The sequence below is a fragment of the Rhinolophus ferrumequinum genome, assembly GCF_004115265.2.
Source record: "Rhinolophus ferrumequinum isolate MPI-CBG mRhiFer1 chromosome 5 unlocalized genomic scaffold, mRhiFer1_v1.p scaffold_110_arrow_ctg1, whole genome shotgun sequence".
NCBI classification, from domain to species: domain Eukaryota; kingdom Metazoa; phylum Chordata; class Mammalia; order Chiroptera; family Rhinolophidae; genus Rhinolophus; species Rhinolophus ferrumequinum.
In genome coordinates, this window is record NW_022680355.1 from 11,197,832 (window position 1) to 11,213,435 (window position 15,604).

At 34.5% G+C, this 15,604-nt stretch overlaps 1 protein-coding gene and 1 pseudogene across 1 annotated transcript in view; both read left to right on the top strand.

Moving 5' to 3' along the window:
* YME1L1 (YME1 like 1 ATPase) overlaps positions 1-14,256 on the top strand; it is a 43,303-nt gene extending 29,047 nt beyond the window's left edge. The window contains exons 10-19 of the mRNA XM_033100657.1: positions 2,049-2,201; positions 2,779-2,911; positions 3,688-3,750; positions 5,488-5,600; positions 6,507-6,662; positions 7,251-7,402; positions 8,032-8,158; positions 8,252-8,325; positions 8,977-9,063; positions 13,887-14,256. Of these exons, the coding sequence (XP_032956548.1) occupies positions 2,049-2,201; positions 2,779-2,911; positions 3,688-3,750; positions 5,488-5,600; positions 6,507-6,662; positions 7,251-7,402; positions 8,032-8,158; positions 8,252-8,325; positions 8,977-9,063; positions 13,887-14,030 (1,202 nt within the window). The 3' untranslated portion in view covers positions 14,031-14,256. The remainder of the gene's footprint in view (positions 1-2,048; positions 2,202-2,778; positions 2,912-3,687; positions 3,751-5,487; positions 5,601-6,506; positions 6,663-7,250; positions 7,403-8,031; positions 8,159-8,251; positions 8,326-8,976; positions 9,064-13,886) is intronic.
* LOC117019106 (centromere protein K-like) lies at positions 9,513-13,408 on the top strand (annotated as a pseudogene).
* Positions 14,257-15,604: the final 1,348 nt, after the last annotated feature.

A 15,604-nucleotide genomic window follows, 5' to 3' on the forward strand; every position in this document is an offset into this window, starting at 1 on the left:
ATCAAATTCACAGTCATATTCAAATTTCAGCATTTATCTCAGTAATATCCTTTGTAGTTAGGTCCCCTCATCCTTCACCCTGCACCCCAGGTTCAGGACGCATTCCAGATTCACACACAACATTTAGGTTTTTCTCTAATCTCAAAAAATTGCTCAGTCTTTTTTTGTGGGGGTGAGGGTGGATCATTTGTGATCTTAAAGATTGTGTAGAGTACACACGAATTTGTAGAACGTTCCTTAGTTTAGCTTTGTCTGATGCTTTCTCAGTTACTAAATATGATTTTTAGTGACTGTATGTTATTGTGATTTATAATAAATATTTGTTCTTAGTCCCTGTTTCTGGCACCGAACTCCTAAAACTCTTGGAATTTTATAGTGAAGAGAGCAATAAAGGTTCCTTTTGTTAATGAGATCACTTTTGGAACACACATAAGGAACACCCACCAGTTCCTCCCCACCTCTGGGGAGGGAGAGGGGCTGGAGATTGAATTAATCACCAATGTCCAGTGATTTAATCAATCATGCCGATGTAACGCCTCCATAAAAACCCAAAAGAATGAGGTTCACTTGCCTTACACATCTCTTCCACCTGACCGTTCCTGAGTTGCGTATATCATAATAAACTGGTAATCTACTAAGTAAGTGTTTCCTTCAGTTCTGTGAGCTGCTCTAGCAAATTAATCATACCCAAGTAGGGAGACATTGGAACCTCTGACTAGCCTGTTGGTCAGAAACATAGGAAACCACCTGGTCTTGCCACTGGCATCTCAAGGTTGGGGGAGTGGCTTCCTAACCAGTGGGATCTAATGCTAGCTCCAGGTAGGTAGTGTCTGAATTGAGCTGCATTGTAGGATACCCAGCTGGTGTCATAGAATTGCTTGTTGGTCGATGTGAGGGAAAAATCCACATTGTCGGAATTGGGTGCAGAATTATAATGACTTTATGGTGTCCTTCTATATGGTTGTACAATACTTTAACCATTTACTTGAAGTTTTAAATTGTTTTTAATGTTTTACTATTAAAGTTAGCACTGGGGTGATCATCTTAATATCTCAAGGCTTTGCCCATATTCTTATTTCCTTAGAACAAATTCTAGATTTATTCATTTGTTATGTATAGAACATTGTAGATTCCAGTTCTAGAAATGGATTTGGTGAGATAAGGGGACACTCCTTGTTTTTATACTGCCCAGTATCTCTACTGAGAATGTTCAGTAGTACATAAAAATGTTTGCATGAATCTTTGATTATTTAGGGTTCATTTATTAAATCAATACTGTAGTATCATAGGGAGCATATTTAAAACCATAAAAATAATGACATTCTTCTTTCTGATCACAAGGAATACTTTATAAATTCGTGGGAAAACCCTCAGGTATCAAGATTTGGTGATGATTTAAACCAGTTAGGAATCACAATAACAGGAAATACAAGGATAGTCTTAAGGGTATTTTTGAGCTTCCTTAAAAAGATTTTTTTAACGTTAAAATACAGAATTAATACAGCTTTGTTGCCTTTTTTTTAATGTAGTTTGGAAAAAGAAAAAGTCATGTAAATCAAGTTTTAACTTGTTATGAAAACTTGTTGCGAAATTTTTCAAACATGGAAAAGTTAGAAAGAAAGCTGTAGACATTAACTACCTTACATCTAAATACTTTTGTTATGCATCAGCTAAGAGTAAGGACATTGTCCTAAATAAACAATAATTTATCCTACCAAATAAAATTAAACACTATTTCCTTAATATCATGTACTCTTCTGTATTTTTTCAGTTTTCACCAGATATTCCTAGAATTTTTTTAAATGCATTTTTTAAAATGATACAGGAAAATAAGTATTGGAAAAGGTTCTGACATGAATCAGTTATTAGTAGAGACAAATATATTTTGCTGTGTTTAAAAACATTGGTATTTTGATGTACCTTCAACCTCAAAATTATATAAATTAGTAATTATTTGTTTTATAGATTTATATCAGGATTTGTTTTTGTTTTTCAATTTAAATTATTCTTGTTTACTTTTTTTGTTGTTTTTTTTTTTTTTTCTTTAGGAATTCTTTTAGTTGGACCACCAGGAACAGGAAAGACACTTCTTGCCCGAGCTGTGGCTGGAGAAGCTGATGTTCCTTTTTATTATGCTTCTGGATCAGAATTTGATGAGATGTTTGTGGGTGTGGGAGCAAGCCGTATAAGAAATCTTTTTAGTACGTTTTAATGTATCTTTTATACAATACTAACTTTTCTTAATTTCAGGGGAAGAGGGGTTTTTACCCTATCTTTTCTACGTTATTAAGATTGTTAATCAGCTGAAATAGCCATTGTGAGGTTCTGGTTTCAGGTAACTTAATTTGTGAGCTAAAACAGAGCTATGCTTTTCTCCACATACAGCCAGAAGAGCTAGTAGAAGTGTTAGATGCAGTTGGGGGCTGCTGAAACACTGGGTTTTCTTGTTTTTGTTATTTTCATTTTAGTCGTAATTTCTGTAATATGTAATTAAAGAGTAATTAGCCTCAACCCTGATTGTATGTGATTTGTACAGCTAGGAAGAATGAGTGAATTATTAGTTGTTTTTATTATATATCATGCTTTATGGTATAGTTTTTTTTTTCCTTCTGAGGCTACTGTTCTTCAATCAGTTAAAAAAAATCCTTTTGTGTATTTTCTCCCTAATGAATGTCTTTTGTTGTTTTTTGACAATCTTACAGGTTTTTAATATTTATATGATTTTGTCCAAAAATGTTGATTTCATTAAACCTATTTGAATCTTTTCTGTTTTCCTAGGGGAAGCAAAAGCGAACGCACCCTGTGTTATATTTATTGATGAATTAGATTCTGTTGGTGGGAAGAGAATTGAATCTCCAATGCATCCATATTCAAGGCAAACTATAAATCAACTTCTTGCTGAAATGGATGGGTAATTGAATCTTCTTCTGCCTTTGGAATATGGTGATATATTTGGTAACATTTGAGAGACAGGGAAAATGTTAATGTTTATAGGCAACAGCGTACTCCTTCACAGAAGAAATCAAGACAAGCTCTTCTCAGTATCGTATTGTTTCTATTACTAATGGGGTAATGAATATACCAACTCCTTTTAACTGGTGATAGCTACATCTTTTTGCATTTATTGTATTATGACAGGAAAGGTGAGACTAAGTACTCTGTGTGGAGATGGAAAGGGAGAGTACACTGGTCCTTATACAGTTTGGCTAGCTTTGAGCGATATGGTAGATAAAAAGCTTGCATCAGTTTTCATAATATGGAAAGCAAGAGGTGGGTTTGCTTTGAAAGAAGCAGAAATGTTTCTCAAAGTCATGTAAGACATTCTGGAACCAAATAGGAAGTCTAGGAGCAAATCATTTGAGTTGGTGAAATTGAAAATAATTTTTCAGAAATTAGTCAAGGACTCAAGCTTTTTGTGTCAGGTCTTTTCCTAAGTAGAACAAATATTGTGCAGATATGTCATCACAGATGTTTCGGTGATTTATTGGTAACACTTTTATTGAAGTATACTGGCCTAACATTTGTTACTAGTACTTTTAAAAAATAGAGATATCATTTGGAGCATAAAAAGATCGATCTTTTTTCTTTGCTGTTAATTAAGATTAATGATAAACAGTTTTGTATAGAGCATTTCTATGTCTCCTGTTTTAATTTTTAGTGCAAAGGTACTTTTTTTTTTTTTAATAGTTTTAAACCCAACGAAGGAGTTATCATCATAGGAGCCACCAACTTCCCAGAGGCATTAGATAAGTAAGTATTAAAACAAATTTTTGTAGACTACTGATACATGCTGGAACATGGATGAACTTTAAAAATATTATGCTAAGAGAAGGAAGCCCATCACAAAACATTACATGTATTACATGATTCCATTATATGAAATGTCCAGAAGAGTGAATCCATAGCAACAGAAAGTAAATTAGTAGTGTGTTTCCCCGAAAAAAAGACCTAGCCAGACAATCAGCTCTAATGCGTCTTTTGGAGCAAAAATTAGTATAAGACCCGGTCTTATAATATAGTAAAATAAGACTGGGATATTATATTATATTAATTATATTATACCCAGTCTTATAGTGAAATAAGAGTGGGTCTTATATTAATTTTTGCTCCAAAAGACTCATTAGAGCTGATTGTCCAACTAGGTCTTATTTTCGGGGAAACACGGTAGTTGGCAGATTCTGGGGAGAATGGGGGGTGACTGCCAGTGGATGTGGGTTTTCTTTTTGAGGGTGGATGAAATATTCTAAAATTAGATTATGGTGATGGTTGCACAATTTTGAATATATCAAAAACCACTGGATTCACTTGAAATTCTGTGGTATGTGAATTACATATCAGTAAAGCTGTTAAAAGAACCTGACACTTTATGTATCACAAAATTTGAGGGTGTAGGGCATTTTTTTTTTTTTTTTTAAGATTTTATTGGGGAAGGGGAACAGGACTTTATTGGGGAACAGTGTATACTTCCAGGCCTTTTTTCCAAGTCAAGTTGTTGTCCTTTTAATCTTAGTTGTGGAGGGTGCCGTTCAGCTTCAAGTTGTTGTCCTTTCAGTCTTAGTTGTGGAGGGTGCAGCTCAGCTCCAGGACCATTTGCCGTTGTTAGTTGCAGGGGGCACAGCCCACCATCCCTTGTGGGAGTCGAACCAGCAACCTTGTGGTTGAGAGGACGCACTCCATCCGAGCCATCCAGGAGCTCAGCGGCAGCTCAGCTCAAGGTGCTGTGTTCAATTTTAGTTGAAGGGGGCGCTGCCCACCATCCCTTGCGGGACTCGAGGAATCGAACTGGCAACCTTGTGGTTGAGAGAATGCGCTCCAACCAACTGAGCCATCTGGGAGGCAGCTCAGCTCAAGGTGCCGTGTTCAATCTTAGTTGCAGGGTGTGGAGCCCACCATCCCTTGCAGGATTCTAGGAGTTGAACCGGCAACCTTGTGGTTGAGAGCCCACTGACCCATGTGGGAATCGAACTGGCAGCCTTCGGAGTTAGGAGCATGGAGCTCTAACCGCCTGAGCCACTGGGCCGGCCCTGTAGGGCATATTTTTAAAATAAAATTTACTGTAGTTTAAAATTTTTGTTGACTTTATTATAGAAGTTATTCACAGTTTCATTTGATCTAATAGTTTGTCTTTGCCTAAGACTCTAGTTTAACGTTCTATACTTAGAGCAGTTAAGGTGGGTGTGTAGCTTTCATAACAGACTGCTGTAGAATTATTTGTTCCTTGACTGACTTGCATATTTTTATTTCTGAGGGTTTTGTACTGTCCAGATATACATCTATGTGAACTTTTGTTCTACCTTTTGGTTATTGAAACTGTTATTTGAGCCCTGTTTTACCAGGAACTATCTGTATATGTGTGTTCAAAACTCCATCTAACCTCTGGTTGCCATTGTTTTTCCATCCTTTTTTTAGAGTATTAGTCCTGTTTATTTTTATCTTCAGCATAATCCACTTATTAATTTATATTTTCTTTTTGTATTCTTCCTTTAGCGCCTTAATACGTCCTGGTCGTTTTGACATGCAGGTTACAGTTCCAAGACCAGATGTAAAAGGTCGAACAGAAATTTTGAAATGGTACCTCAATAAAATAAAGTTTGATCAGTGTAAGTCTAATTCCATGATACAAACATTGTTATCGCCATGAAATGGTAATACATCAATGCACCCTGTTTGTGGTCCTTACTTGATAAATGTATATAAAGACCAGTTCTTTTATGTGTCCTTTTCCCCTTCCAGTTATGGGTCCTCTTAAAAAAAAAAGTCCATTTCTTAATTAGTATATATGTAGGAGATTTTATCATTTTGAATCCCAATTCTGAAGAAAATTTTCTTTTGAGTATTCAGTTAGACAGTACTTGGAGATATAAAGATGGATTTTAAGATGAATGTAAAATATAAAATAATAGAAAACACACCTGTTTATTATGAGCATGGTACCTCCTGATAAAATCACTTCGGGGCCAAAAGAGGGGAGCACGCTATAAAAGAAACACATGGAAATACGGACCACCTGAGTAAAAAAAGCAGCTATTAAAGCTGTGATATTTTCAGAGATACCTGAATCAGTTTATAAAACAAATATGTTTCCTAAAATAAAGGGAGCTTTGATGTCCAGAGTATTTCAAGATGAAAGTCAGAAAACAAAATGTTGCCTATGAATATGCTTCTTATGAATTTGTGGTTAGGCCAGTAACAATATAGGTCATAATTGAAGGTATATAAATTATCATCTGACAGCTCTACATTTCTTTGTTTTTCACAAACTCATTTAAATTAAAGAACTTTTGCGGTTTGTCCCAATGGCGATTTTAATGGCATATTTAATAGCAATTTTAGCTTTTTCCTCTTTGAATTTAAGTAAAGTAAGTTTTTTAGTTTCGTTAAGATAAATATTTTAAATTATAGTTCATGATAACTGTTATCTTTTTTTTCTTTTGGAACGTGATGAGTTCTTTGTGAAAAGCTTTCTATTAGATGTTTTGGAATTTTAATATGTTCTATCTACATAGCTGTCGATCCAGAAATCATAGCTCGAGGTACTGTTGGCTTTTCTGGAGCAGAGTTGGAGAATCTTGTGAACCAAGCTGCATTAAAGGCAGCTGTTGATGGAAAAGAAATGGTTACTATGAAGGAACTAGAGTTTTCCAAAGATAAAATTCTAATGGGTAGGTTTTCTTTTTTTTTCCTGTCTTACACTATTCATTATGTTATAGAATAAAGTCTTCATGTGGGGGGAAAAGTTATAAAAAAGAAAGGTGCAGGAACATGAAAATATATACTTAAATATAGCAACATAATTTGGCCTCTTACAGAACAAGTATAGCTTACATGATTACACTTTTGGAGGGAATGAGTGCCCATGGTTTTACTTTTGTCTGATATTGCTGATGAAAGAATAGTTTACTTTTTTCAGTATTTAATTTTTATTTTAAATTTTGAATTGATTTCGAAACAGGTTAGTTACGACATTCCTGTTAAATTGGAACCGCATTTTCTAGAAATAGAATTAAGCATTCTCTTTTGCTGTATGGATTAAGAAGATAGTTGTAACACTTTTGTATTTCAGTTGATAGATTATATATGTTGTAGAGTCAATTCTACTCAGTTATTAGAACTTTTACTCTGTTTAAACTATTAATGCTGATATTAATCATATTACTCTAAGAATGCTCTAAGAATGACTTTGAGGCAAATAGGTTTCATTAATTTAAATATGTCTGGAATATTTTATCTAATTAAATGTTTGCCTTTAGGGCCTGAACGTAGAAGTGTGGAAATCGATAACAAAAACAAAACCATCACAGCGTATCATGAATCTGGTCATGCTATTATTGCATATTACACTAAAGATGCAATGCCTATCAACAAAGCTACAATCATGCCACGAGGGCCAACACTTGGACATGTAAGTATCTTGTAATTTTTCTTTGCTTCCAAATAGCGCTGCCCGGAAGCTTATGTAGGAAATTGCTGATGAAAACATTTAAAAAGAAAATTCAGCTACATTCTAAGTTTGTTGGTACTTTTTTCTTAATCTCTGAATCATCTTGAAATCACAGATACTTGTGAAATTTATGTGCTAATAAAGAATATCCTTAATGTTTTGGATATTATATATTTACATTATGAAATTTAATTCTGGAATGATGGCAAAGAATAATTCTTAAATATATAATTGTTCTCTTCCCCCCAGAATGTAATTATGCCCTGGCTCAATAGTTTTTATAAGATTTTTCTCAAGTACAAGTTTCATTCTCCTATCTTTCTAATTGTGCACATTTTAAACATTTTGTGAAATGGAGGATAAAACAGTCATATTGTAGCATAATCTACCTATTATTTATAAAATGAGCTTTTCCTTTGTAAAGAATTTTCCTTATTTTATAAATTGCTGCTTTTGTCATCAATCACCTGACGACCATCTGTACTAAATGTCTTTGAGCTTTCAACATCATGGTATTAATAAGATGTGAGAGCCAAGTGATAATTCTGGTTATTAACTGTGTCTTCATTTTTTCTTTTTCATTTGTCTAGGTGTCCCTATTGCCTGAAAATGACAGATGGAATGAAACCAGATCTCAGCTACTTGCGCAAATGGATGTTAGTATGGGAGGAAGAGTGGCAGAGGAGCTTATATTTGGAACTGACCATATTACAACAGGTTGGCTATAAAGAATGTTTTTAGTTTTAATTGTATTTGCTGGTTTAAAGATATCTTTATAAATTGAGTTCTATGTATATTTTAAAATTTTAGGTGCTTCCAGTGATTTTGATAATGCAACTAGAATAGCAAAGCGGATGGTTACCAAATTTGGAATGAGTGAAAAGGTACTGGCTAATTTTAATACTTCCTCATCTATCAAATGATATGTGCCAAGTGTCTGTGAGAGAGGGTTCTCATTATAAACTGATAGCATTTACTTATCCTCTGTTTCATTCCAAATGAATTTGTCCCCCTTACACTAAACTAAACCTTATTTTCTGAGTACTCAAATGTAGCAGTCTTTCCATTCTAGCTGCTCGAACAGGTAATAGTTTACTTAATGAGTTAACCAAATGATAAGACAAACTCTTTAGCCTTTTCTATTCACATGACATAAAAGACGTACTTGTTGAGCTTGCCGTACTTTACCCTTTTCACAATTTCACTTTCCTGCATTACCACTGTGGTTCCATGAAGCAATTCTATTACTTTGAATTGTGGATTTCTGGACTTGAAATAGCTGCCAGGGTTTTTCTAAGAAAGTACTCAGAACCATACTTAGGATTTTAAACTTTCTCTCTTGCTCACACTTAATTTTAGTCTCATACTTTGGGAAGAATGATAAAGTTTCTTTGCCCTTAAGGCCATTTTTATATTGAATTTCTTCGTTGTCCCACTGTGAAATGTGTTTCCTTAGGTATAGGGTAGTACTTCCTCTGTTAACATTTATTAGTATTTTGGGGTTTTTCTGTTCACTTTTTTCCTATTCGTTTTAGCTTGGAGTTATGACCTACAGTGATACAGGGAAACTGAGTCCAGAAACGCAATCTGCTATTGAGCAAGAAATCAGAATCCTTCTAAAGGTGATGATCATATTTTTCTGTGCTTCTTTATTTAGTCATACTGTGCCTAAGTAGAAGATAGTAGGTGTACCATTGCAACCATGACTTAAATATGTTGTTAGAGAACCCCTGGTCATAGACTCGGTCTGTGCTTTATGCTCACCGTAGGCTAAGAACAGATTATATCAGTGACGATAAATACTCAATTCTGTAGCTGCAAAGCCACAAGAGGTATTAGAATTGGGGATATTAATTATTGAGTTTTTATTTTCCCACTCTTGACGTATATTTAGTCAACATATATTATTATTTGCTTGTGCCTAGCAGTGTGCATGTGCTGAGAATACAGAGTAAGCAAAACAAAGGTCATTTTGAGTGCATTGTCCAATACAGATTAGGGTAAGATAATGTGTAAGAGTAGATTCAGTAAGATCAGTTAGTAGGTACTATGGTAATCCAGTCGTGGTAGAATGGATGCTTGGGTTAGGGTGGAAATTGAGAAACATGATGGGTTCAAGGGATTCTGATGTAGTGGAATCAAAATGCTTTTGTGATGTTTTTGCTGGGAGAGCTGTTAATTAAATTTAAAATATAATTTTTTAGGTTTCTGCCTCATGCAACTATATAGTTATGCCATTTACTGAGTAAACACTGGTGATGGCTGGGAAGGGGGCAGATCATGAGTTCAGTTTTATAAATGTTGAATTTCAGGTGGTTTAATATAGATTGGAGGTTGGGAGAGATTCATGGGTCTGGATATGTGTTCCATTTGGGCATGCGTGAAGGCAGGTCTTGGAATGGATAAGACTGAACTGAGTGCCGGAAGTCTTGAGTGAATGAGGATTGTAATTCGGGTAGTAGATGACACAGTGAAGGATGTTGGATCGGGCTGTAGTCAAATCGCATGAACTTCAAAGGAATAGTGCTGGATAGAAGAGGGTAGTATAGTAATCGTCTGGAAGTGTTGATGGGAAAAAAGAGCTCGCCTCTTTATCCTGAAGTATCTGGGATAAGAGTGAATAAATAACTGCCACTTGGAGGCTTTGAGAAAGCAGTCTTTCCAGGAGGGTCAGTTTTTGACTAAGAGAGTGGAAGAAATGCTTTAAAGTAGTTAACAATGTGGGAAAGTTTATATAATGGAAAGATTTAGAAGGTGTTTCAGAAGAAATCTCTGCCTTCCCAGAATCTTCGTTCTCTTTCCCTTATTGTTTATGTTATTCTAAGTAAATTATCTATACTCTAATACTCCTAGAACATCAGAAATATTTTCTTTGCTGTAATACATTTTTGAAAACTCACAAAACAGAATAGCAAAACTTGAATCCTTTCCTTACGAAATGATTAGAAAGGCAGTAGGTACTATCTCCACTAGATGGCAAGCTTATGTTGTTACTAAGGAGACATGATTACTAGTTAATAGTGTTTTAGGTTCCAATGTATATGAAACTTAAAAGCATAAAAACCTAATAGTATTCTTAACATGTTACAACATAAGGGTTTCATCCCAAGAAAGTTTTTAAGTTATTGCTAATTTATCCTTCATTTTTAGCTATAATCTTCTATAATTTATTTCTAATATTTTATATATTTGCTTTGATTATTTCAGTTGATGTGAGGGTTTTGTTCAGAAAGTCTAATGATGTCTATATTTAATAATTATACATTTTATATACGTTTAATAATTATATATGTTTATATACGTTTAATAATTATACTTTTATAATTATAATAATTATACGAAGCATTATGTTTATATGATCTATGCTTCTTGGTGTTTGTAAATTCATTTTTATATTTTCCACAGTTTTGTAAGGGCAAAAATATGATTAAATACTCAAATATTGGTAAAATCATTGTACAGACAGATGTTGAGACACTGCCAAAAATGAACTTTTAGTAGTATGGTTATTCATGAACTGATTAACTTAATCCAAACTCGCCTTTGGAAAGACAATTGAAGTTTTTAAGTGGGTTGCAATAAAAGTTTGAAAATCAAGGATCAGCTGTAATAATACTATTATAGTTGTCAAGTGTATATACTACCAGGTAACAGAAGGGAAAGGTAGGTCTTTTCCGGTCATTCTAGATTGAATAAATTGGTGAAATCAAGAGGAAAAAGGAGCAAACTTCCTTTCTTTTCTAGCATACATACTGAATAGAGAAATAGATTTCTATGTTCACAGGCTTTATTTAAAAAGCACATAAGTACAGAGTATACTTTAATTTTTTTTAAGTAGCTTTTTGTCTAAGGTAATCATTTTTTTGTGTGATAGATTTTGAGGTTAAAAATGGAACGTTTGAAAGTACAAAAGAGTTATCTGTGGGAACCAAACTTTTAAATGCTTTTATATTTTGGTCACTTGCTGCTGGGGCTGGCAGCTCCCAGGATATGGAGCTACAGCTATGGTGGTGGCCCCTCACCTCCCTGGGACTGCATAGCCCACATCCGCCAGGCCTTGAGTCCCACTGTTCTCCGGCTCTGGAACCCCACAGATAAGGAAACTGAGGCACAGACAGTTTAAGTGACTCGCCCAAGGTCACATGGCTTTTTTTCTTACAAGACTAAGAAACAGAAGCCACATGTCAGTGAGTCAGCAAGATCTAGATCCAGATAATGCTACATACACTTGTAGAAGATGTTGCAGATACTAAAGAACTTATTAAAAAATGTGAAGAAATGTGGAAAGATATGGAAGAATGTCAGAATAAATTATTGTTACCAGAAGTGACATTTTTCCTCAGTTCTTGTCTTCTTGAGGGAAAGAATTCAGTTGAGAGACAGAGTTTGTGCAAGCATAGCACAGCAAGAAGTTTATTAATAAAGCGAGTACACTCCAAGACATGGAACGGCTGACCCACGGGAGGGAAGCAGCCTCCTCCCATTATCTCTATGGGTAGAATTCTCTCCCCCGTCCCTCGCCAGCAGCTTTCTCCTTTTCTGCTGAGTGTCCTATCCTCCCTTCTTGTTCCCAAGGTTGTTTCCCAGGGCATAAGTGTGAACCTCTCAATTTCCTGTGATTTATTTGAGAACTCCATTAAAAAGGGGACTAAACTAAAATGTATGGTTCTGGAAAGCAGGATGTGCATTCTGATTAGTGGGATGTTTCTACTCCCTCTCTGGCATTTTTCCTTCTAATGACCTTGATTTAGGGGCATGTGCGAGCCCACTATCTTCTCATAATTCTTTAGGAAACCCCACTATGGGAGGCTAAACCGAAATGTCTTGTTCTCAGTATCTTGCTGAGCAAGGTATTTGTGCTCGCCTTGGTTTTTAGTATCCTGCAGAGCAGGATATCTGTGACCCAAGTAAGAGCAACTGCACGGGGTCTCCTAACTGATGCTTGTTCCCTCCTGCTCATTTTTACCTTTCTACCTACCCTATCGTTATCACGTGTTGGAACAGAGACACTCCCTGGTTCAAATGTTGAGCTCTCGTTATTAATTATGCAAGAGCAGTGTTTAACTGCTGAATTCAGTCAATGGTAGAAACTCCTGAAATAATTCCATTGAATGAAGAAGTTCTAGTAACATTAGGAAAAGAAGAATGCCAAAAATTGAGACATTATCTTGAATTGGTACTATCTACTATTCAGTCAAAGAATAAAAAGTTAAAGGAAGACTTGGAAAGGGAGCAACAGTGGTTGGATGAACAGCAACAGATACTGGAATCTCTTTGTACCATGCAATGAATTGAAACATCAGGTTGTGACCGTTACTGAATCAAGAATCTTTAGAATACTCATGATACAAAAGAAAATAAGGAGTAACTATTGATTCCCTTGAGTGAGTGTAGACCACTTTCCTCTGCCTGGTAGAAATGTTTAAAAGAAAAAAAAAATATTCAGGAATCAACTGCACAGCTGATAACACTGCATGTAATGTTAGAGATTATTTTAAATAGATCATTTGTTGTTCCACATGATCCGTATGTCAAAATCAGTGATTCTTTTTGGGCACCTTATATTGAGCCTGAATAAGAGTAGAAGCATTCCACCAGTAAAAGGATGGTCTCTTTTGCACACGAACCTTGTCATTCAAGGATAATGGAAACACTGAGTATTACTTGGATAAAGAACATTACTTGCAAATCAAAGAACATAGTCTTTTTCTGTTATCCTTAAAATGACACGTGGCCATCCATTGTTTATTTAAGAACAATCCTTTCACAGTATGTTCAGTGCTTATTGTTTTAAACTGGATGGACAATGATGCAAGTAAAAATATTCTAGACTTAATCATTACAAAACATTTAATGGACCTTCTGCGGTATTCTTTGGAAAAGTCTTTTTTAATTTATGGTATTGCTAATATAATAGTTTTCCTTTGAAATTTATGACAGTTTCTTTTATGCATTTTAAGTTCTATTTGGTGCTTACCTCCTTTAAATTTAGGAATTATGAAAAGGCTATTTAATATGCAGATGGTTTTAAAATTGATCTTGTATCTGATGTAGAAGGAAGCATAATTTAAAAGTATTTAGTAAATCTGTTCCATGTATATTGCCTTATCTCTACGTTTGTTAAAAATTTAAATATAAAAAGAACTAATAGATAAAGGCAGTAGAAAACTATTTTAATGTGTATCATATAACAAGTGATATATATTAAATCACTTTGATTAACTGTTAATTACTTCAAAATAGTGTTTATAAAATTTTGTTAATCTTTGTGACTTTTTTGTAAATAAAATTCTCTTATCTAAAAATTACAAATGCTTTTATATTTTATAAATAGAAATTATTAAATTGGGCAATTTTAGGGTTCATAAAGTTTTTCTTTTCTCATTTATGGGTTTTGCTTCTCCTAAGTTTTCTGCCTCTTAACATACCTGCTTTTCTATTTCAGGACTCATATGAACGAGCAAAACATATCTTGAAGACTCATGCAAAAGAGCATAAGAATCTAGCAGAAGCTTTATTGACTTATGAGACTTTGGATGCCAAAGAGATTCAAATTGTTCTTGAGGGGAAGAAATTGGAATTGAGATGATGACTCTTGAAATGGATGCATTGCTGGTTTTACTGCAAGAATATAAGTAGGATTGCAGTAGTGTCCTTTTGCAACGCTTTCCCCCCATTCTTAACTTGGGTGTGAAACACTTTGTCACCGTTTTGTCACACTTACCAATTTTGGTTATTCTCATGACACCTATTGCAAATTAGCAACCCATAGCAAATATGTTAAAGAAAATAAAGAACTATCAGGATTGAAAACAGCTTGTTTGAGAAATGTCAATCAGTTATTAAGTTGAAAATAATGATTTTATGGTTGGTTTCTCTACTAGATGTGAATAAAATTGTGCCTTTAGCTTCTTGGGAGTATTTTTACATAGCAAAGTAAAATTGTTGGATTTTATTTCTAGATAGTACGTTTATGTTTGATGAGGAAATGATGCTTGGCTGTTGGTAAACCATATTTCTGCACACATCAGGGGAAACGTCATTAAGATGCACTTAATTATGCTCCAGATTGTCCATATATAAAACGGGCATTCTTGACTTGGTATCACTCAAGGGTGTGAAACTCTTTGTCAACCTTTATGTTAAAAAACCCTTGTTTTTAAAAAAATCTTTAAGAGTAGAGAATTGTAAACGTACGGATATAATCGGAATTTACATGATTATAAACTTTTTAAAATGTACCTGTCATTTTCATGGTCTTTTGGGAGAAGGTGAGAGAATTTTAATACATTCACCAAATAAAATGAAGGACAAGAACGCTAGACACAACTTAAGACAATTTAGAATCATAAATAAAATGTGAGGGCAGACTAGTGAAATTCACCAAATTTTGGGTAAGAAATTTTACAGCAGTAAAGTAACATAGGTGCCACACCTTTTCTAAAATTCACAAAAAACAGTTTCATAAATTACAGCCAAAAATGTTGAATACAACATTCTCATTTTAGTTTACATTATTAACCTGTGAATTGTTACGACATGACAAGGTTCAACAGGTCTATAGGTCAATTATGGAGGCCGAGAGAACACATTCATACAAGGCTTGAAGTGGAACTCACCAAGGTATCTATTAACAAATCGTGGTGTCCTGTGCTTGTGCAATTTTATCCTTAAAGAAGAAGGACCTAATATTCTTTAAAGAATTATACTGATAAGGTGATTTTAAAAGAGTCAAACCTTAGTAATATAAGCATTGAAAAAAGAGGCAGGTCAGTTTGAATTGTCCATCATTGGGGTGATGGTCTTTTGGCTTTATTCTGGTATTTCTCTTCCACAGGGTTAAATCAATCAGGGTATTGAAGAGATTATAATCATTTGATTTTTCAGAGTGCAGCCCTAACTAAAATGGAGTACCTGCATCTAAAGTAACTATATTAAAAAATGTCCTTCAGACTATGAAGCCATAAAGCCAGAAGAAACCCTGCGAGACCATCTGCCCCAGGTACAACTGTTTAGAATTATTTCAAGTATTTTGTTTACCCTATGTAGTAAATATTGTTAGAATATTGCACAAACAGTGGGTTTCTTGATATCTTCTGCATTAGGCCCTTTTCAGCCAAACAGGAACAATTGAAATACATTCATATCTAAATCAACCTGCTT